Raw genomic sequence first — 22763 nt, forward strand, 5'->3', positions numbered from 1 at the left:
ACATTATTAATTATTATTCATATTTTAAAGTAAAATTTCCACTATTACCCTGTGATATTACTTAAATTATAATATTATTCTAAGTAGGTACATTTAAATATATAATATACAATGACATTTTCTAAATATAAACAGTATAAATTATATTAATTTAAAATTTTTAAATTAAATATCTGTACTTATAGATATTTGAAATTAAAGTTTAATTTTTTTCTCTTTAAATATTCATAACATTTTAAATTCCAGCGTAAAAAGCTTGGGAATTTTATGAAAATTTTCTCATGTTGTACATATTAAAGTTATTTTAAAATATCGTAAATACATTATAAATATATTGTATACAATTTATTACCATTTATAGTAATCATTCTGTCAAAATTATGGAAATTTGGTTTCTAATTATTTTGTAGTTAAAAATATATCTATATTCTAAAATATATTTAATTATTAATGTTCAAGTTTGAAATTGAATACAATAGATTCCTTAAAAGTCGCTCTTACAACAACCCAGACACTTAAATATTAAAAATATACATTGGTTTGGTTTTTTATAAGCGTTATTTTAAGTTTATAAATACTGGTAAAATTTGATATTCTAATTAAAAATAAAGATTTTATTTTGTTGTAGTTAGGTAATTCATAAATATTATTGAGAACTAAAAACTTTATTTGTTTTATTATACACATACACATTACACAATAACTTTTTCAATAAATTTAGATTAATTTTAGGCTATTAACTATATTTATTTGGTAGATACCTTGAATTGATTGAATCGAAAGCTATTAAAAATAATATATACTATAGGAATAGGAGTATACTATTATAATAATTTATAATACAATTAATGTAATTATTTCCTATATCTGATCCAAATTGTCAATCTCTTTCTAATTCACAATTTATAAGACCATAATTTAGAGATCTCAAATTTATTTTTTTTAAATACGGGACATTTTTAATGATATTTATACTTGTAATTTATATTGGTGTTAATTTGGGGAAGGGGCGAGAGGACTTATGTTAGCAATTAAAATATTATAAAATTAAATATGTAATATTTGTTATACAAATTCTTTGTAAACATTTGGTAGCTAAAATTACATATTTTGGCCTTGATGTAACATTTAATTTTCCTCACAGTTACTAAATATATTATGAAATAAAGTTAAATACAATCATAATAAAATAATTATTATTAATTATCATTTGATTTAGATATTATGATTTATCAATAATCTGAAATTTAAAAACCTAAATGCTATGAAAAAATTTAATTTTTAAAATAAGGTACATACGAGACAGATTATTCAAAATACAAGACAAAAGTGTTATTTTTAAACTACTGTCTGAACACCAGGACACTTCATTTAAATACGAGACAATTCCGTAAAATGCGGGACGCATGGGATCTCTACCATAATTAGATCCGTATGGGTATATACGAATCCAAGTGCGAGGCTCATGGCTAAACTCTTCTCAAATCTCTGATTGCTTTAGGTGTTGTCAGAACTTGTTCATTGGTGTTTGCAACATTTTTCTCTACTTCGTCGAATATAACAAACAATAATCTCCACTAAAAAGTAAGAACTCAATATTCAAAATACAAAACAAGTAGAAGTTACTATTCCCTCAATCATTACTTCACTGAAAAAACTAAAAATCATCAAAACTTTTTAATAAAATTTCTTTCCACGTACACATTAAAAAATAGAGTCCTTAGTTTCAATAATTACTCTATTGAATGCCAAGTATCGGATAACACAACTAGATGTCTACCCTAAATAGGTAATTCTGATACTTTTCTATAAATTTCATGGTAATAAATCGATGTAGAACTTTAAAAATATTTAAATTGTATAATAAAAAAAAATTAAATAAATACTTAGTCTAATCGGTTTTTAAATAGGGGAAGTGAGTTCAGCTTATTATTTTAATAGGTATCTTTGAATTGAGTCCGTAGAGATAAAATATTATAACTATCTATAATCCGGTAACACACAATTAGTAAATACTTAATTATTAAATTGTTACGAGTGAAAAATGGAGTCTTTTTTTAGATATTCACCCATAAAATAATTATTTCTCTTCAAACAATTTTTAATATTTTGTTATATTTAAAAAAATAATAATATAAGTATATGTACTTGAAATTTCCAATTTATTATTTTCAATACCTATATTATGATAACATTTTCAATAAATTTAAACAATTTTTGTAATATTTATAGGTATGACAAATTTTCAATTTTTTTCAGTATTTTTCTGTAACTGTCGATAAAAAATTATTCACCAAGTAAAAAGTACCTTTTTAATATCCTTTTTAATATTTTTTGATTAATTAACTCGTTATGCTTATTATTACAATCAAAAAAAGGAACTTAACTTGAATAACTTAGCAATATTGGTCGGACTCAATTCCGATAACTCAAAAGTATTTGCGGGACTCAATTTAATGTTATCCATTAGGTATGATAATCCTGGATATTTCCAAGATTTTGACAGGACCAACCCATATAGTTGTTTTGGAATTATTATATAAAAGTAAAACTGAGTTTTAATTTTCACATGGTAAAACGGTAACAGTTTATCACCCACATCAGATAAAATATGCAATATGTCAATATAGTTTAGAAAAAGAAAACTAACAAGTTTTGAGTTTGAAGTTTTTTTACTTTCTATGACATTTACTTAGGGGCTGACTGGGCCGACGGACGAGTGGGCGATTATCCCCTGGACTGGCTGGACTATTAGGATTTTCGGCCTTACGATAATAATTGTATATTTTATTTGACAATTAAGGACACAAAAATTTTTTTTAATTGTATATTATACCAAATAGACCAAATGACGATGATTGAATAATTGGGAGAGAAGAGAGCCACTAATTCTATCTATCCAGGCTATTACTATTAAGAAATGTGTGCTGGTATAATGCTATTTGTGTAATACCTGAGCGGCTGGGCCTTTATTTATGATCGCCCTGGCCGAATACTTACGCAAGTGATCTACTCCTTAATATTATTCAATTAGCGTATCTAACATTTGGTATTAGTATTGATTATTTTTTTCAAAATATCGCGGTTTTTCACTCGTGGCCAGAGAAATAGTGTAGTTTCTCTGAAAAACATTTGGATCGGGTAGCTTTCCTACACTGGATATTGTTTATACCCCGTAAACCTGTAAACAACAATAAACTTGGTATATCTGATATTTACTATATCGTAATATTGTGTATACCTCAGTTTTCAGATAATAAAATTTATAATATTCAATATATATTTTTATTTGAAAGCTATTAGAATATCAGATAAGGTTTTATAAGTTTTTATAAAATATAAATTCAAAATTGTATAGCAAAGACTAAATAGTAAATACTATGATTTGTAATAAGTACACGGAGTTCGTTTAATCTTAAATATTTATTTATTTCTCGTTCGTTTTAAAAGTACAATTGTATTATAAAATGGCACCTTATTAATTAGTACTTCTTATGTGAATACTAAATATCCGATCTACCGTATTGTCCTGTTGGTCTTCGTCTGTTGATATTGATATTCGGTACGTTAGGGTTCGCTACTAACCAAACTCTTCGGCTGGATTCTCAATAATCCGCTTGATTAAATTGGCTGAAATTTGATGTATGTACAATATTATTGTGTAATAAGCGTATTTGTCTACATTATGTGATTAGCTTTATTAATATGCCAATAAAGTGTTCTTACTTCTTGCCCGAAACTTCGTTCACTTTTTTCTTTATTAAAAGTACAAATAAATTTTAGAATTTAAAATATTTGATGTAATGTCATAGTAGGTATTTTAAATTCATACTGAAGCATACATTATCTTGGTTAAATTCATGTTTGAAATGTTATTCGGTTTCATAATTGGATAGAAATTGGAAATATACCTAATACTTTTTATTTTACTTTGATAATTAACTCGACATTTTAATATAATTTACTCTTAATTACAAGTTCTTCATATAATAATTTGTGTACACTAGTATAAATGTTTGAAATTAATCAATTGTTTGTTAGGTCGGTTTTTAATTGTATTACATTATCCGAATTATGTTTCTAAATTTTATACTCAGATGAAATATTTATTGATTCTTAATCGTTCCATGGTTTCTTGTTTCTTGATTTTGTTGAAAGTAATTCAAATTATCTTGAGTATATTTACTTAATATTTTTAATCATTTATTAAGATTTTATTATAGTGATATATTTTATACTGAATGTGAAATTTAAATTTGGGAAAAAAATATTTGTTTTAGTAAATTGATAAATATTTAATATGTACTATGTATGAAAGATAATATGTATTTTGTATATTTATATAACTCAATTATTGATCACATATTTTTTTCTTTTATAATTTTATTTAATAGATCAAAATAATACAATTAAAATAAAATAAAAAAATTGTAGATAGGTACTATTAAACATTAGTTGTTTAATTCTTAATTTATACAATACATCCAGAGAAATACTTATTTTCATACATAACTAAATGGTTATTAAATTATAAAATATAATTAAATTTATTTTTACTTTTATTATATTAACTGATATACATGAATATTATAATATATATTAAAACTTAAAAAGTATAAACTATTTTACGGTTTTATAAATATTTTCAGGACAAATAAATATGAATAATTTGCAAGCTGCCAAGTTTTTTGAAGTTATCAAAACTTATCATAAGCACATTAATGATGACTTTAAACAACCTCAGATTGTTATTCCAACACTTAGATCTTACCAGCGAAGAGCTGTGAAATGGATGATTGATAGAGAAAAAAATAATGATTGTGAGTTAAAAATTAATTTTTATGTTGTAATTAAATAAACAAAACTCATATTTGGAAGTAAGCAAGAATTTTCCATATTCAATATAATTTTATATAATATTTAATTTAGAATGAAGAAAACTTTTGATATAACAAAAAATGTTTACATAATTTAATTAGTGTATCATAATAATCTTTCCCTTGCAAAAATAAGCCTATTCATTTTTTTTAATTTTCTGTTATTTTTTTTAGTAAATTATGTCATAGCTAACTTTTCTGCAATTATAATTGCTTCTGCTTTTATTTTGCTAAACTTATTTTAGACATTTTCTAAGTAGATTATAAATTCTAAAATAGTTTACTCGGTTTTTTAATATCAGTATTTTAGCTTATATTTTTGAAATAATAACAATTAAATTTGATATTTTATTCAGAATTATTATATTTAGAATACATTAGGAACTATTATGTACAGTGTACACACACATTTAAATAAAATTAAAGATATTGTAAAATTAATATATTTAATGTTCTGCTCAATATTTAAAAATACATAAATAAATATGTACAAGATATATATAAATATGCTTACAAAATAATGAATTATAAGTAATTTTTGTTTTTTAATTTTATAAATTTTCTATGCATATTTTGTATGGTTTTTTTTTGTGTTTATGTCGAGCCTAGTTGTATATAAGTATATTGATTTTTATAATATTTTATTTTAGTTGTAAAATATGATGGGTCTCCATTTAGTGGAGGCATTCTAGCTGATGAAATGGGTCTAGGAAAAACTGTCGAAATGTTATGTTGCATCATGGAAAATACTGCACCTACTGAGGTATTAAACTTAAAATTTTTCACTTGTTTTTTATGTTTTAAATGTTGTTTTTTTTTTAGTTCTATAATCAAAATATTGTGATTAAAGATTGTATAAAAACACCATCGATTCAAAGCCCATCTAAACCATCAACGAGTAAATATGTAGCATATACCAATGATAAAGATCTTAAAAAAAAATCAACAAGTAGTTCACGTAGTATGCTAGAAAATTGGTATAAGAATATACTAAGTGAAATGAGTACGGTACCAAAGAAAGCTACTGAAAGTAATTTTGATGAAGATACTCATATTGTTGCATGTTATTGCAAGAAAACACCACCTAAAAGTATCTTAGTGTATTGTGCAATGTGTGGTAAAGGCCAGCATGCACAGTGTGTACATTTTGAGCCAAAACCATTTCAAGAAGTTCCATACTTGTGTTCTAATTGTTGGATTTTAAATGATAGACTACAATGTAAAGCTACTTTGATAGTTGTACCACAGTCTATAATGAATCAGTGGATTGATGAAGTAATATATACTATTTAGTTTTATATTTTAATAATTGGATATTAATATTATGGATTTAAATTATAGATAGAAAAACATATTGCAAAACCTGGTTTAAAAGTTTATGTTTATAATGGTGTGCATTTTGATGGTTATATTCAACCTTTTTCTTTCGGAGACTATGATATAGTCATAACTTCGTATACTACTCTTTCTAGAGATTTAAACTATGTTGCAAATGTTGTAAGTATAATCATTGAATAATATATATATATAAATAGGAGCTTAGAAATAAATTTTATATATTTAAAAAGAAGTTCATATAAACATAAATTATACAAGAATTGTCTCAAAAGTAAGGTATACAGATAAATAATTAATTAATTAAAAAAATAAATACATTTAAATATATAACTTACATTAGTTTCATTCATTTTTTATCATAAAATAACCTCATGTAAAGAATAATTAAACATAATAAAAAATATATTTGTTATAGGATGTGGAAAATCAAAATTGTACTCGTTTGCGACATTCAAAAAGATACAATTATCCTCAGTCACCATTACCTTGCATTAAATGGTGGCGAATATGTTTAGATGAAGGTCAAGCAATTGAGAGTGCAAGTAGCAAAGTATGTGATATGACATTAAATCTAAGATCTGTGCATAAATGGGCTATGACTGGTACACCAATACAAAAATCACTAAATGGTATGTTAAATATTATAACATTATTTTTATGTATTATGTTAAGTATTTATTTATATGAATAATAACTTATGTGTATTATGTGGTCTTATTATAATTATACAGAATCTTAATCATTGCATTTGTTTACCTTATGGGCTGGGACAGACACTTTTTTAAATAGCTTATGTAATTAAAGTCCCAAAATTAAATTTAATAGGAGAATAAAAAAAATAATAAAAATATATTATAAGTAAAATCAATTTTTATGGCTTAATTATGTGACAAGATTTATGAAATTATATCCTTATTTCAATAAACTTATCTTAATAAAAATATGTTTTATTTATCGATTTGAAAAACTTGTTATTTTCTAATAAAAAGCAGTAATAATAATAAATATTTTTAAAGCAATGGTATGTACATTTAATAATCAGGGTAAACACACTTCATGAACTGCATACTCAGTGACCAAAGTCGTACATGCCTATGGTCTTAATACAATATAAATACATATAAGCACAATGCAACAATTTATAGATTACTGACGCGTTTTTATATCATGTATTTGTTTAGGTTAACAAAACCTAGGAATGTTGAATAATAGCATAAATTATTTGCATAGCCAGTTGTTGAGTTTAAAATTGTGATTTGTCATTAGCAGCCATCTCTATGTTTTTAAATACTATATTTTATAAATTTTTCAACTTGTATTCTACTATTCCAATGATCATTAATAATATATTAACTTCAAGAACAGGTTTACTCACATATTAATGATTGTATTGCATTATTATTATTTCAAACATTAAATACATTTTTATATGTGTTGCTATATATGTCCAATTGTGCTTGTGAACACAGGATTTATGATTTTAGAATCTGTAAAATATAACTTAAAAAACTTATATCAATTTAAGAACCTGGTTTTTGTAATTGGAATAATAATAACTACTTCATAATTGAATAGGTATAAATATTGATAGCTACTTAGTGTAAATAACAAAAAAAGTATGTTGTTATGGTGAATGGACAGTCCCTACTAATTATAATCCAATACTAGTAAATATATATTATATTTATACCATGCATAATGTGTACAATTAAAATTGCTGATATGACACTTATTATACTTTTTAAAACATAATTTATTTATTTTTTAGATCTTTACGGTATTTTAAAGTTCCTAGAAGTAAGTCCTTACTGCCATCGTAAACAGTTCCTGCAACTAATGAAGGGTGAAGAAAAAGTTATGTATGAATGTTTTTCAAAATTGATATGGCGTAATTCAATAGAAGATGTCAATTCAGAATTAAACTTACCTAAATTAACTAGTGAACAGCATTGGCTAACATTTTCACAAATTGAAAAATATTTTTACCTTAGCCAACATGATGATTGCGCTACAATTTTTTCTAATTGTGTAACCAGGTAATAATTTAATGTATAGTTATGTAATATCAAGTTGAAGTGTTAAATTAACATGTTAATATAATTATAATACTTCTAAATTTAGTTTATAATTTTAAGAATAAAATATTTTAGTATATTATTTTGATCATAAAACTTGTAGCAGATTTAATGGTCATTTAGTCGACTAATTAACCTTCTTTCCTGTATTTAATACTGAGGACCATCAAAATTACAATAAAAAGTACTGAAAAAAAAAAATACCAAGTTTTATTATGACTCGAGAAAAAATAAAACCCATCTTATATTTTTTGCTGACCATCATTTAAATCATAAATTTACCTTTGTTCCAGAATTAAATATTTTGTATGACTCATTAATTCCATTAAATATATCTACATAAAGTTCAATACCATAATTATGTAATAACATTAAGAATATTGTATATTAAATATAAAATGTTAATATTTGTGAAAATAATGTGTATACGCTTATCTTGAGTCAAAACATATTTTATAGACTATAGTTGTATAGTGATAGCAGAAAGAGAATGAGGATCAGTGCTCCAGGGTCATAGATATATATAGCAAATTTTATGTACAATTTGCCAAATGTCCTTAATTTTGTAACTATAATTTATAATAGTTATGTGCCATTAGTTTAAAGTAATATATCTATAATATATTTTGTTATTGAGTATTAACATTGATTATAGAATAGAATATAAATTCTATAGTTAATAGTATTAATAAATTTATATTTTTATAAAATTATAATCGTTTTAATGTCAGTATCTAAATTTAAGGTACAAATAATACCTATATTTACTAAAAATATTTGTTAATTCTATTAAATTATTGTTTTTTAAGGTTATTTCCATCCTTAGATATATCAGTAAAGAATATTGATAGGAAAAGTATTTTTACTATCATTGGACCATTATATAAGCTTCGACAAGCTTGTGTGCACCCTCAAGTAATTTTATTTGTTTGAAATTGAAATAAATTGATGATTTGAATAAAATTTATTTTTGTGTTTTAGGCTGTGAATGGACAGTTTCTAAAAATAAAAGGAACAATGACAATGGAAAAATTAATGGATGTAATGATAGATAAATGCCGTGTTGAATGCAATGATGTATTACGTTCACTTGTTTCCCAGCACAATGCTATTGCTGGATTGTATCTTATTCGTTCAGAACCAAACACCGCTGTTGAACATTATAGGACAGTGTTAGGGTTAATGGATAAATATAAAGATAAAAAACTTAAAATAGATACATGCCAGGTAGAATATATTTATGTTTTTTATGTTTTCCTATTTTTAATTTATCATACTATTTTTTAGAAAATCCATGTTATGTATAATTTGGCCACTGTAATTGATGAAAATGTAACCGTAAGTCATGCATTAAGTGATTCAGACTTAAAAAAAGATATGGAATTACTTGAAAAAGAATATCTTGATGCTAGTAAACAAAACGTTAGTGATAAGTATACAATTTAATAATTATTCCTTAAATAGTTTTTAATGAAGTTTACATAATAATATTATAAAAAAAATTTAACCAATATAATAATTATATTGAGGTGATTTTTTTGAGCAGCTTTATCTAAAGTTCTACTTAATCAATTTGCATAGTTTTTAAATGTTAAGTGTTTGGTGTAAATGATGAGCTAAATATTAGAAAAGTTAAAAATAAAATAGTTTTCATTGCTGCCATAGATTTTATAATTATAAGTATAGCTCGCTGTTATATGGCAACAGTAGTTGCAGCATGGGTTTTAATACTTTGACAGTTATTACAAAATGTTTGTACGGATCGGCTAAAACTTTAAAATTTATAAAAAAAAAGTTGTAAAGAAATTTTAAAATCATCAATATTTAGCTTATTTTTGAAGTGAAACTTCTTTACAGAGAGTATGAAAAAAAAATTTGGTCAAGTTATTAAAATGTCGGATCCAATACACTCTGTCACCAAGCTCACGTAATTACAACTATCAACAGATGGCTCACTAAACAACATTTTTCATAATATTTTCCATGATATATTATTATTATATTCTCTCTTTTTTTAAATTTATCTTAATAAAGATATAACGAAAATAATATCAGTATCCCCAAAAATAATATTTAGTTTTCATTGTTTGAGTAAAAATAATAATTTTTAACAAAAAAAAATTTTATTGGCTTGATTTTTATTTATTTAAATTGATTTTTACTAACTATGCACATGCAGAGGTTTATTTTTAAATTATTCTTCTCATAATCTCATGAAAATTTCCTATAAGTTAACATCATAAAACCATGTACCCCTGAATTAGTATTATTCCCCACACACGTGCCTTTTGATTATACGACTCTGAAAGAAGTTTCACTTCATACTTGCAACTTGCTCAATTTTTTTTAACAGTTTTGTGCACAGTTTAGAGCTAATATTATACGATGTTTCAAGTTAAACAATTAAGATAAATAAACCATTAATTTTGTTTAACTGAAATAATTATTAAACATTTAATAAATAAATAAAATTAATATTTAAAAAAATCATATATCAATACAGTTTTTATTTGTTTTATGAAAATTATAAATATAATTTTAGTAGGTAAATTATTAAATATACCTAATATATTCATTTTTGATGTTAGATTGAATCAACTCGTAGAACTGTACTATTTTATTCGGATAAGGTAGCTAAAGCCATTGAGAATAAAACATTAGGCTATTCAGACTGGTGGTCAGACATGTTAGATTGGATTTTTTCTCCTAATGACTTTTTAGCTAAAGTACAAATGGAGTTGGAAGATTATCGCGTGCCTGGTGTTCCAAATATTGCAAATAGGTTTGTATTGTTTTATATTTTATGTATATAATACAAATGCTTTATATATTTTTGATATAATTTAGATTGAAGTCTGTCAACGACGTTTACAATATTCTTGGTGTTTGGCTTGCTGACCTAGATACAGCAAGAATAGACACAATATCTATACTAAAAAAATTAGAAGAAACACCTATGAATGATTTAGTTCAAAGTGCATTATTATGTCATTTACGTTTAAAAACAAAAAAGGGGAATTCAAAAAATAGGTATACATAATTTTTAATTTTATGATTTTCTTTATTTTAATTATGATTTTATATTTAGGAGGTGTTTATTATGTAAAGCTGAAATGGAATTACAAGTATATGAATCTCTATTATTTAGTGTTTCTAATAAACAAAAGAATATGCTAATTGATAAGACTGAAGAAAAAGATGAAGAAACCATGTATGAAAGTACTAGTAAAGGTCTTTGGAAGATGTCTCAAAAAGAATTTTTACTTTTGAGTTAGTTGTTCTATTACATTACATTTGTTTAGACTTCTTCATGGTTAAATATATTTTACAGAACTCTATCAATATGGACAGGCTAAAATTATAAATAAAAGCTGTTTGGAAGATGCAGCTGAACACATAAAAGTACTAGAATTAGTACGTAAAGAATTCCGTTATTTACGGCTATTGTGGACTCATCTCAGTGATAGTCTTTCTGCTCATGATGAAATAGTTATGGCTAAGTCAAGGTTGAGACTTGGAGATAATTTAGGCACAGAAACTGACGAAGATGGTCCACCTAAAAAAAAGTCTAAAAGAGAAGATGAAAATGATGTTATTATGGAACAATATGTTAGTAATTTGTATATACATATGTATCATGATTAGATTTAACATAATAAATTTGCCTGGTATTTAGTAATTTCAATTTTTTCAGGTGGATTTTAATATGATGGCATTAACTGCAGATATTCCAGTAACTGTATCTGTTTTAGAAAAAAAAATTGGCACATTACTTTATTTAGAAAATTTAAAAAAAGAAAAAGAAAACTCTACTGAAGTTGATACATGTCCAATTTGTTGTTTGAATGGTGATGCAGGAGTATGTATAACACAATTAATTAGATGTAATTTTAGAATTATTAAATTTTAATTTTTGGTTAACAGTGGGCAGTCTTATTATGTGGTCATAGTGTGTGTAACCAGTGTTTAGCAACCATGTGTAATCATTCAGATGCCTTTGATATAGCTTGTCCTATGTGTAGGAACAATACCCCAATGGATTCTATATCTTATGTAAAAAATAACCGAGAAGGTGAAGTGTCAAACATAGTAATTAAAGGTTCTTTTTCTACTAAAATAGAAAGTGTAACTTTAAAACTAATGGAATTGATTACCCAGGATCCAAATGTAAAAGTCTTAATATTCTCAAATGTAAGTGTTATATTTATAGAATATTATATAGTGTCGCATGAATATTTTTTTTTTAAAAAAACAATACATGTTTTTCTCTTTAGTGGGATAAAGCATTAAATCTTCTTGGAGAAGCTTTAGAACAAAATTCGATCAATTTCAGAATACTAAAAACAGGAAATAAGTACAAAAAAACACTAAGAGATTTTAAAGTATGTAGAAAATTAAAATATAAATGTTAATGTTGATATACTATATCTATGTATATAAATATTTAAAATTATGAAAATAAAAAAGTATCATAAAATATTTAAGTATTACATTTTATATTTATTTGTTATTAGTCAAATAAGAAAATAAATGCATTATTAATGAAATTAAGCCTGGGTTCAAAAGGATTGAATTTATCTGAAGCAACTAGAGTATTTTTCATGGAGCCAATAATTAACAAAGCTGATGAGCTTCAAGCCATTGGGAGAATTAATAGAATTGGACAAACCAAGTATAGTTATTTATTATTAAAATCATTTGCTTTTAAAATAATTATTATAATAACATACATCAAAGGTAAACATAATACACATTTATACAATATGAATATTGTATAAATTTGTAATGTGTATGTTTATATTGAAATTATAAAATATAAAATAAAAGAATATATATTAATATTTATTACTATTATTATTTTTTAGACCTACATTTGTACATAACTTTATTATTCGAGATTCTATTGAAGAAAACATCACTAATGTATTTTCCGGTGCCATGCTTGATAGATGGGATGATATCACACTTTCTCAACTAATAAGAGTATTTGAAAGAAATGAATCTAATTCAATATTAGAGCCAAATAATGACATAAGAGAATAATAATTTAAATAGTTATTTACTATTATTCTATTTAACTATTAGTTTTATTTCATACGTTAAGAGTACAGTTCTTTAAATCTTTAATATTCTTAAGTCAGCTTTACTTTCTTTTTTTTTATAAGTATTAAATATTAAAATATATTTTGTTATTTATAAGAACATTTTTTTTTTCTGATAATAGATTCAGAATACTTTTTTTATGTTTTTTCAATTAATTGATTCTTTATTATAATTCTTCATATTATAAAACAAGTGATAATTATTTTTAAGATTTTTATATAAATTTCTTAGTTAAATTTAAGTATATTTTGTTTTTAAATTAAAAATAAATAAAATTTTACATACTAGTGTAAATATATAAATGACACAAATCACTCTTTTTATTTTTTTCTAGTCCGTAGATGATAGTCTGGTCAAACCTCTCTTGACAGAACCTCCAAATAGCAGACATTTTAAACTAAATTCTGACTATTCTAATTAAACCCCTTGTATAATTTTCTCATACTATTATAATGTTGAATTTATTATTGTTTTTGATTCAATATATTGTATCATATAATTTGATTTAAATTGTTTTATCCTTTGCACCTTCACCATAAAACCATAATTTAACCTCTTGTCATGCTCAACGACACAGAAGTGTTTGTCAACAATGAAATTTAGTACCTACTGTATACGTGTACTTTTCTTGACAGTATATTTATAAATATAGTAAATACACTAAAGAGCACAAGTGAGTTGGTTAGTTAAGATAATTAAATAATAACTACATAAGTACATTTTAATTGCATTATTTAGACTTAAATATATACAATATCATAATAATTTATTATTCAATTTATAACCTTAGCGTTTTACAGTACCTACATTGTTTTGCAAACATGTGCTCAGTTTTATTAGTTAAATGATTTATTCATATATATTATTATACTGTAATGGATAAATGCCTATTATTATACACCCTATCGAAAAGGGTGACGTTATCACCATGTATTGTCATAAAATAATTTAAATCATTCACTGTTCATTGTTTCCAAAAGGCGACAGCCTCTTTCAGATTGTTGGCCGTCAGCACGCGAATAGATTCCTTGCGCTGAACGCAGTCGCTGCCACTCATGCATATACTGTACTGCCGTCGCGTCTCCCGCTGTCAAAGATCATACGGTTTGTCTTTCACAAGCCACTGATTCCAGTACCTGAGGACAGTGGTACGTCGTGAACAGAGATGAGTTGTAAGTGAAGAAGATTCAGGGGTGGCTATGAAGATGGACCATGAGTGGTTAGAAAAGATAAACCATGGGTTGCGAGACGAGGAACGACAAGTTGTGAACGATGAGAGGCAAGGTTAGATTAGGTTAGAAAAAAAGTTCGACGAGTGACAGGAGAATAAGGACGACCAGGTTAGACCAGGTGGAGCAGAACAATTCTGATTAGTGCTTCTACGGATATAGTCGATGGACATTCGGGTGGCCAGATGAGCATCGCTGTCAGGACGACATAAACGGACATTCGCTAAAGTCACTATCGCTGCGATCATCACACGCCCTATGGCCACTGCCACTTTTTATCGTTTCGATTATCGTAATTTCTTGTTCTTTCAAAGGTGACTTGCCGGTCGACTCTTCTTCTCTTAGACTAGTCATTTTTAGTTTTTGTAAAATGCTACTGGTAATCAATTTCATTGTCATTCCTAAATGTAAAAACAAGTTTGATAATAAAAAAAGGGTTCCATTCTGCTGTACAAATAGCCATTAGGCGTCCATTTAGTCGAAAAAAAACGAAATATTTTGTATATTATGCTTATTAGCTGCTTACAGTATTTTGTTAGGTCATTTTTAATTATTGACAAGGTTAGGATATAAGTATATCATGAAGACAATTTTTAATTCATCAGTTACTTTTCATTCTCATTTTTTTGTAATAAACAGTGTAAAGAGTTATTTGTTACTAGTTTTTTTTTCGTTATAAAAATCTCAAATCGATAGGTGTGCATAAGATTCATCAAGCACTTTCAAAACTACTATAGTGCCCTGTTTCATACTTAGATGTCATTCCACTCGTTTTCTAAATCAAACGCTGCTTGATCGCGGTCTTTATTTATGTACTTCTATAGAGTTTTGCACTATCACGACAATGCGAGCCATGTAAATACGGAACAAAATAGGTAGCTAGGGTTATACGGTACGTCCCACCGATAATTGATTTTCACTCTATTCATTTCAACAATAAAATCGTAATCGGATGGAGACTACCTTCGATGTTGAGAATATCCATCATCATCTGCAATTAGCGCTTTTTCAGAAAGTGGACGTGGGTGATACTTCGTACTTGACGCACGAACCGTCGAGCATACGTGGTGATTTTATAATTAGATTTCTACTTTCTACATGGGCCGTAAACCATGGTAGACTATGCAATGTCGTGAAATAGGGGGTCAAGTTCAGGATCAGGAATCTCTACGCTTATGAACTCTGCTAAGGTTAGTAGCTATGATTCTGTCTCGTAGCCAAATCAGTATAATATGATCTAAGGGCCACACTCCTGTTTTTGCTTCTCTACGGGCCAGTGGGCAGTGACGCCTACTGGGACTGCAGAAAATGGCATCTTTTAAAAGGAGATGAATGTATTTATTAATTTTTGAACGAAAACATCAATGTGATCCACGATTGTCTTAAAATTAAGACAAAGATAAGTGTAACAAATATAATAAAATTTCTCGAATAAAACTGAATCAATAAAAACCATTAATAATAAACGAACAATCATAACATGATAATAATATGGTTATTATAGTCAGTTCTATACATCGGTTAATGGAAATTTAACAACAAATATACCTATGATGTTAATAAAAAATATAAAAATTATGAATTGACGGTGAACGTTTTAATACGGTTTAACAAAAATAAATTGTTAAATAAACAATAATAGATATAGTTTATGAAGGTAAAATAATTTTTACATTATATTGTATGTCAATTGTCAATAAAAACTGTAATTGTGCGCGATGTGGGATGTTGGTGTGACATTGTGACGGTGTAGTTACTATAGTTGGGATGTGTTTTTTTTTTTTAATCAATATCATAGGGGACTTGAGTCACCCCAAACAATTTGGTCTATTTGTATGGCACACCATAGCGGCCGAACACGGAACAACCAATTACAAATAGGTAGTACACAATAATTAATTATTAACAACATATAAATACCTACTTATGGAACAATAACATTTTGTCGTTGTTGCCGTGACCTTGAACCAAAACATTCTTGAACGTAAACGTAATAATCCCGATTATAGGTCATGCGGACAGTGGATAAAAAAATAATAACATTACAAATATTATGTAATATATATCTACAACAGCTGTGTTAAATGATAACAGTCTGTCTCTGTTTTTAGTTTTTAGTTTTTTTTTTTTTTATCCGCTCACGCTTGGATCGCATTATTATAGTGATTACAGATCTATAAGCTATTGTCTATTCATCGTTTATCCATTTCCCCGTGACAACACGTTTGTGACTGTTCCACTGAACGACAATCAGTTTCAACTAACAAACGATAAAATACCGTCCACGTTATAAAACTACTGCTTCTCAGCAATATTCAAGTATTGACTTGTAAACATCTAACACAGAATAGATCCGTCCTTCGAGGGTCGAGGTTTCCAGTGGATTTCTACATATACAAGGTACGTGCCCATAATTGATTCATAGTAGGTATTATTAATTATTACGATACATTTATTCGTACGTGATTTTTTTTTTCGTAATCGGTAGATTAAAAAAATCGTGTTCAAAACGTGACATATAATTGTTTTTATCGCGTCGCAGATTACTCTGCCCTGACATGTGTATTGGAATGTTTCAATTTTATTTCATTATTTTCTTTGTGTCTGTCAGGTTAGAAACACAAATTTGACTGTTTGACTGTTGCAACTGCTATAATTCGTATCCGCCGCAGAAATCATGTACTCATCATATCAAATTTTGTTGGCCATCGGAATGGTCGTTACTGGATCCATCAATACGCTCAGTGTCAAGTAAATCCAATGTTATTAATTAATAAATAGTGTCATACCCATCACTGTCATATTATGTTTAAATCCTGTTAAGTTCGCTTTGCCCACATACCATTTAGATGTAAATCAATCATTTGATATTTAATTTATAACGTATTGGTGTCTTGAGTTAGGTGCCACAGTTAATGGCTAATTGATAATTTGCTTCAGGTTGACTTTTGACCTGTTATTAAATGATAATTGTACTGCTGTTCATGATGTGTGTACAACTTTCAATTTAATGAGAAATTGTACATAATTCAACTTTATGGTTCAGTTTATAGTAATATTTGTTAACTTTTCTCAACAATTTTTTTGTTGAAGGTTATTAAATATTTTTGAGACAATATAATATATTTTAAATGTTTCTCATAAGTAAAAATTGTACACTTATTTTTTTTTTTTTTTTGTACAATATTATATAATGTAACATGACAAAGCATTAATCTATTTATAGTTTGATAATAAAGAAATTGTTTCATTTATATAGTCATATTTGTATGTCTACTTCAAGTCTAAATTAATATTACAATTAAAGATTATTTTTCTTTTTATTATTATTATTATTATTGCATAAAATAATTATAATAATTGTAAATTTGAGTTATTATTTCTTAAAATATAAAAATTTGTTTTTAATTATAAAGTATTTGAGCACTTGTTCATAATTATTATTATATAGCATGAATATCATGAATAGAGGAAAGCAGAAAGCATCCATTAATGATACTCCATAGTTTAAATTAGTCTGATACCTAATTAAATGTTGAAGACTATTTTTGATTTTCTATAGTTATGTTATATTTATGTATACTCTGTTTCTACTTTATCAAGTTTATTTAAATGTAAACTTTTACATAATTATGCATGTCATTGAACTAATGGTACAAGGTTATAACATGTTTTATTTACACAATGGCAAAATGACAAAGTATCCAATGCACATATAAAAAATAATAATGAACTAAACATAGAAAAAATTGTGATATTAGTGAAAATTACAGTTTTTAGATTCATAGAGATTACTAAACACTAATTCATTACCACGTATAAACTATAAGTGTATAGGGATAAATAATTTATATAACGCCTATTTTATTTTATTCATAAAGCTACAAATACTGACTACTATAATTATGTAGTATGAAGATTAAATGAAGAGTTAATTTTTATATTATGATTTAAACAAATATTTACTATTTTATTGTTTGTATTCTTTCATTAAAAACGGTAATAGTTTATATTATTATATCTAATTACATTAATTTATGTTTGTTAAAATGTAAGAACTGCATACACGTATTAGATTATATGTAAAAAAACTACAGTGCCATGGCTAATTTGAAAATTTATAGATGTGTAATTTTACCCAATATATATATTCATATGTATATTCCTCTTTTCATATCAATATATTAATATATAACCAACCAGAAATTTACACTCAATAAAGTAGTTGTTTTTCAAAAATGTTTCTTCTCCACAAAAATGAATATATTGTTTAATATTATATTATGTAATTATTGGTTTAGATGGGCTGATAAACTTCAAGCTAAAGGTTCAGATGATAAGGAACGTAGTTTTAACCACCCGTTTTTTCAATCATTAACCATGTTTTTTGGAGAATTTTTGTGTCTATTATTCTTCAAATTGGCATATAGATATCATTTAAAAAGACAAGTAAGTATACATTTCAATTATAGAATTTTTAAATAATTTTAATTACACTTTCGTTACAGTATTCCATTGAGGACAGTCCAATAGTTAAAGGCAACCAACATTTCAATCCATTTTTATTCTTTGTCCCAGCAATGTTTGATATGGTAGCCACTACACTCATGTACATTGGTCTCACAATGACTTATGCATCTAGTTTTCAAATGTTAAGAGGTATTATTGTAATCAGCTTAATATTACAATAACACCATTACAATTACTGAAAATATAATAATATTTTCAATCAGATGTGTTGTTTCTATCTTACACGTACAGAACATATTCTTATTGCAGTTAGTTTATAGTCAATATTAAATCAAATCTAATTATTACCAAATTTGTAGAAAAGAATTTAAATTGTGTCCAAGCAAAATTTTTTTTTCAAAAACATTTTATTGTTTTAAAAAAAGATGTATGTAATAAAACTTTTTCGGACAAAATTCATAATATTCTTTTTAAATTTAACATTAAGTATTTAAATTTGCTGCGTTGCACATATGTAAGACAGAGACTACACATCATATGAGTGTAATGTACTCTTAATAGATTTTGATTTATAATCAATAAAATACATTGTTTATTTTTTATAAAGGTGCTGTAATTATCTTTACTGCTATATTTTCAAAAATTTTTGTTCATCGACAAGTATCTATTCGTCATTGGTTGGGCATTTTTACTATAATAATTGGATTAGCAACAGTTGGTGCATCAGACTTATTATCATCATCTAAATCATCAACAAACTCTGTTAATGAAATAATTATTGGTAATAAACTAGAATATATTGATCCTTTTTGAAAAATAAGACATTCCAATATCAAATAACACATCTATTATTTACTTTTATTTTTAGGTGACTTGTTGATCTTAGCTGCTCAGATTTTAACAGCTGCCCAAATGGTGTACGAAGAGAAATATGTTGTTACAAATGATATTCCACCTTTACAAGCTGTTGGTTGGGAAGGTATTATTATTCTATATAATTTAATGATGCCTGATTATACTATATAATTGATTATCCTTAATAATATTTTTCACATATATATAACAAATATACACATTACCTAAGCAGATCAATAATAAATAATTTAAAAAGTAGCTCTCTATAATTATTATAGAGAGGTACTTTTTGTGCATTGTAAGAACATAAAAACTAAATATTTAAAAGATCTATTTTCTAGATTTTTTTAAAAGTATTTCTGGATTTATTCTTCATTGCAGAAACAGACTGGGTCCCTATCGGCATTGTATTCTCAAAAAAAAAAAAATGACTAACCAAATAATTTTACCTCCTATTTTTTAGTTTTTAAGTTTTTTGTTAAATAAAAAGTATATTTATATTTCTTTGTTGTATAATTTAAGTTTTTACCTTAAATTTTATTGCTACATAAGATAAAAAAATTTCTTTCAATAAAATTTCAAAAAAAATATATTAATAGTAATAAATGATAATTTATCAACAACTATTATTTAACATAAACTTTTAGTATGATGCTCTTAATAAAATAAGATAAGTGATATGGTTGTTTATTTTGAATATGGAATATTAGTTACAATTTTAGTAAAAAGTAGTATTTTATATTAAATCAAAAAGTGTAATTATTTATATTTTATTTATACCAACAATATGCAACACATAATTGTTAGTGGGGTATGCTATTGCTGCTATTGCTTATATGTAATATTTCACACTTGTCCTTTAGATATCATCACCAATACCTCTTTATTGTGTTCAGTTCACTCCTGTTACATCTTCTGCATAGCCTTGCGATAATAAATTATAATTGAAGTATGAAAAATATTTATATATTTTACTTATTTAAGGTGTATTTGGATTCCTGATTATGAGTTTGCTGTTAGTACCATTTTATTACATCCATGTTAGTCCCCCGCTTGCTGGTAATAACTCTCGTGGAGTCATTGAAGATTTTCCAGAAGCTATTATTCAAATAATGAACAACAAGTGGATTCTGGTTGCATTAATAGGTAAATTTTTATGATTAATACATTATAATTTATGATTGCTAATATTGTTATTCTTATGTGTTTTACTTTCAGGAAACATAATAAGCATTGCTTATTTCAACTTTTCCGGTGTAAGTGTTGCTAAGGAAATATCTGCAACTACTAGGATGGTATTGGATTCTGTTCGAACATTTTTCATTTGGATTTTTTCGTTAGCTGTTGGCTGGCAAACATTTGATCCACTTCAGGTAGTATTTTATTATTTTAATCATAATTGTACCACATTGAAAGTGTTTAAGTTAAGTAATAGTTCATCTTTAATAAATAATAAAAAATAAAAATATATTAATGTTTATTTATAATAAATTATATCTTTATAGCCTGTTGGTTTCCTGTTGTTGCTTATCGGCATGTGCATTTACAATAACTTATTGAGAGCTGTGCCTAGAAGATTGAGAACTGTTGTACACTATCCTACTGATGAACCTATTATTGGAGGACAACCGTAAGAATATTTGTTCTTCTATAAATGTTCAAACATGACTATTTTCAACAAGTTATATCAAAATAAGGAGCTAATAGATGAACTGAACGTTAATGCACTTAATAGTATGTTTTTATGTTATAATAATGTAGCATAATTAATTTAATTTAATTACTCATACCATACTCGTTACATTGAATAGATTACTACTAAACCAAAATATAATATGATATGATAAATATATATATATTTGTTAGTATATTTTATATTCAATGTTTTTTTAATTAAATATTGTATAAATTAGAACTATAAATAATTGTAGTTAAATTAAAACTGCTTTAGTTGACTCCAATATACCAAGTAAAAGTGTTTTCAATATATTATAGTTCCTTATAATTATTTTTTAGGATATTATTGTTTTATAACTAAATTATTATTACTCATAGATCTTTCATTTGGTGATTTTGCCATCTACAATTAACAATATTTATTATAATTTATATTAATAAATATTGATTAAGTTATTTGTTATAGTAATTTTATTGAACTTTAAAATATATATTTTTATTATGTTTAATTTTTATGATTAATCTAAAATAGTTGTATTTTATTAATTAAAATTCAATAAATATAGTGCCAGACTTTAAAATAATATTTATATGTATATTTATTTTCTCATGTTATTTTAATTGAATGACTTCCACAATATCATTACCTATTGTAACTTTTGTAATCAATTATACAAATACAATGACACAAATTTTATATAAACATAGTTTTGGATAAAAAAAATAACATTATGAGTGTTTAAGGACACACAAATGACATTCATAATTACTGTGAAAATGTCCTTAGAGCTGTTTATCAAAGAATCATATCAAACGAAAAATAAGATGTGTGCAGAACCACATTTTAATCTTCAAACAATAATTATTGTAGTTGCAACTTACAATCATGTTATAAACAATTTATGGATTCCATATGGCCGAATAGTATTTGAGAATTGAATAAACAAATTAAAATTATAATCTTTTGATTAATTGCTCAAAGTATTATTAAATACAATATAATATTCTAGTATAAATATAAACTGCTATATTTAATTAATAGGAAATAATTATTATTTTATGTATAAAAATGAATAAGTAATAATTAAAAATATTTTAAGTGTAAAAGAATATAGTTAATGGTGGATTTTTATTCCGGG

At 25.5% G+C, this 22763-nt stretch overlaps 2 protein-coding genes across 3 annotated transcripts; both read left to right on the plus strand.

Moving 5' to 3' along the window:
• Window positions 1–3306: 3306 nt before the first annotated feature.
• LOC112597734 (E3 ubiquitin-protein ligase SHPRH) lies at window positions 3307–13397 on the plus strand. 2 transcript variants are annotated; one of them, XM_025343914.1, is made up of 19 exons: window positions 3307–3642; window positions 4650–4820; window positions 5528–5640; window positions 5700–6152; window positions 6219–6374; window positions 6631–6844; window positions 7984–8251; window positions 9100–9205; window positions 9272–9517; window positions 9578–9712; window positions 10879–11072; window positions 11138–11320; window positions 11379–11560; window positions 11622–11899; window positions 11985–12149; window positions 12215–12481; window positions 12565–12672; window positions 12805–12962; window positions 13156–13397. In XM_025343914.1, the coding sequence occupies exons 2-19, from the start codon at window positions 4661–4663 to the stop codon at window positions 13331–13333; spliced, it is 3564 nt and encodes a 1187-aa protein (XP_025199699.1). In that variant the 5' UTR covers window positions 3307–3642; window positions 4650–4660; the 3' UTR covers window positions 13334–13397. The 2 variants fall into 2 exon arrangements, with proteins under 2 accessions (XP_025199699.1, XP_025199700.1); XM_025343915.1 differs by having other exon boundaries at window positions 3307–3562.
• Window positions 13398–16797: 3400 nt separating this feature from the next.
• Window positions 16798–21796, plus strand: LOC112597842 (solute carrier family 35 member F6). The gene is made up of 9 exons (XM_025344071.1): window positions 16798–17022; window positions 17234–17373; window positions 18924–19071; window positions 19131–19281; window positions 19700–19873; window positions 19961–20071; window positions 20932–21093; window positions 21166–21320; window positions 21453–21796. The coding sequence occupies exons 2-9, from the start codon at window positions 17300–17302 to the stop codon at window positions 21579–21581; spliced, it is 1104 nt and encodes a 367-aa protein (XP_025199856.1). The 5' UTR covers window positions 16798–17022; window positions 17234–17299; the 3' UTR covers window positions 21582–21796.
• Window positions 21797–22763: the final 967 nt, after the last annotated feature.

Source organism: Melanaphis sacchari, unplaced genomic scaffold (genome assembly GCF_002803265.2).
Source record: "Melanaphis sacchari strain LSU unplaced genomic scaffold, SCAv2.0 Contig43_pilon_pilon, whole genome shotgun sequence".
Taxonomy (NCBI): domain Eukaryota; kingdom Metazoa; phylum Arthropoda; class Insecta; order Hemiptera; family Aphididae; genus Melanaphis; species Melanaphis sacchari.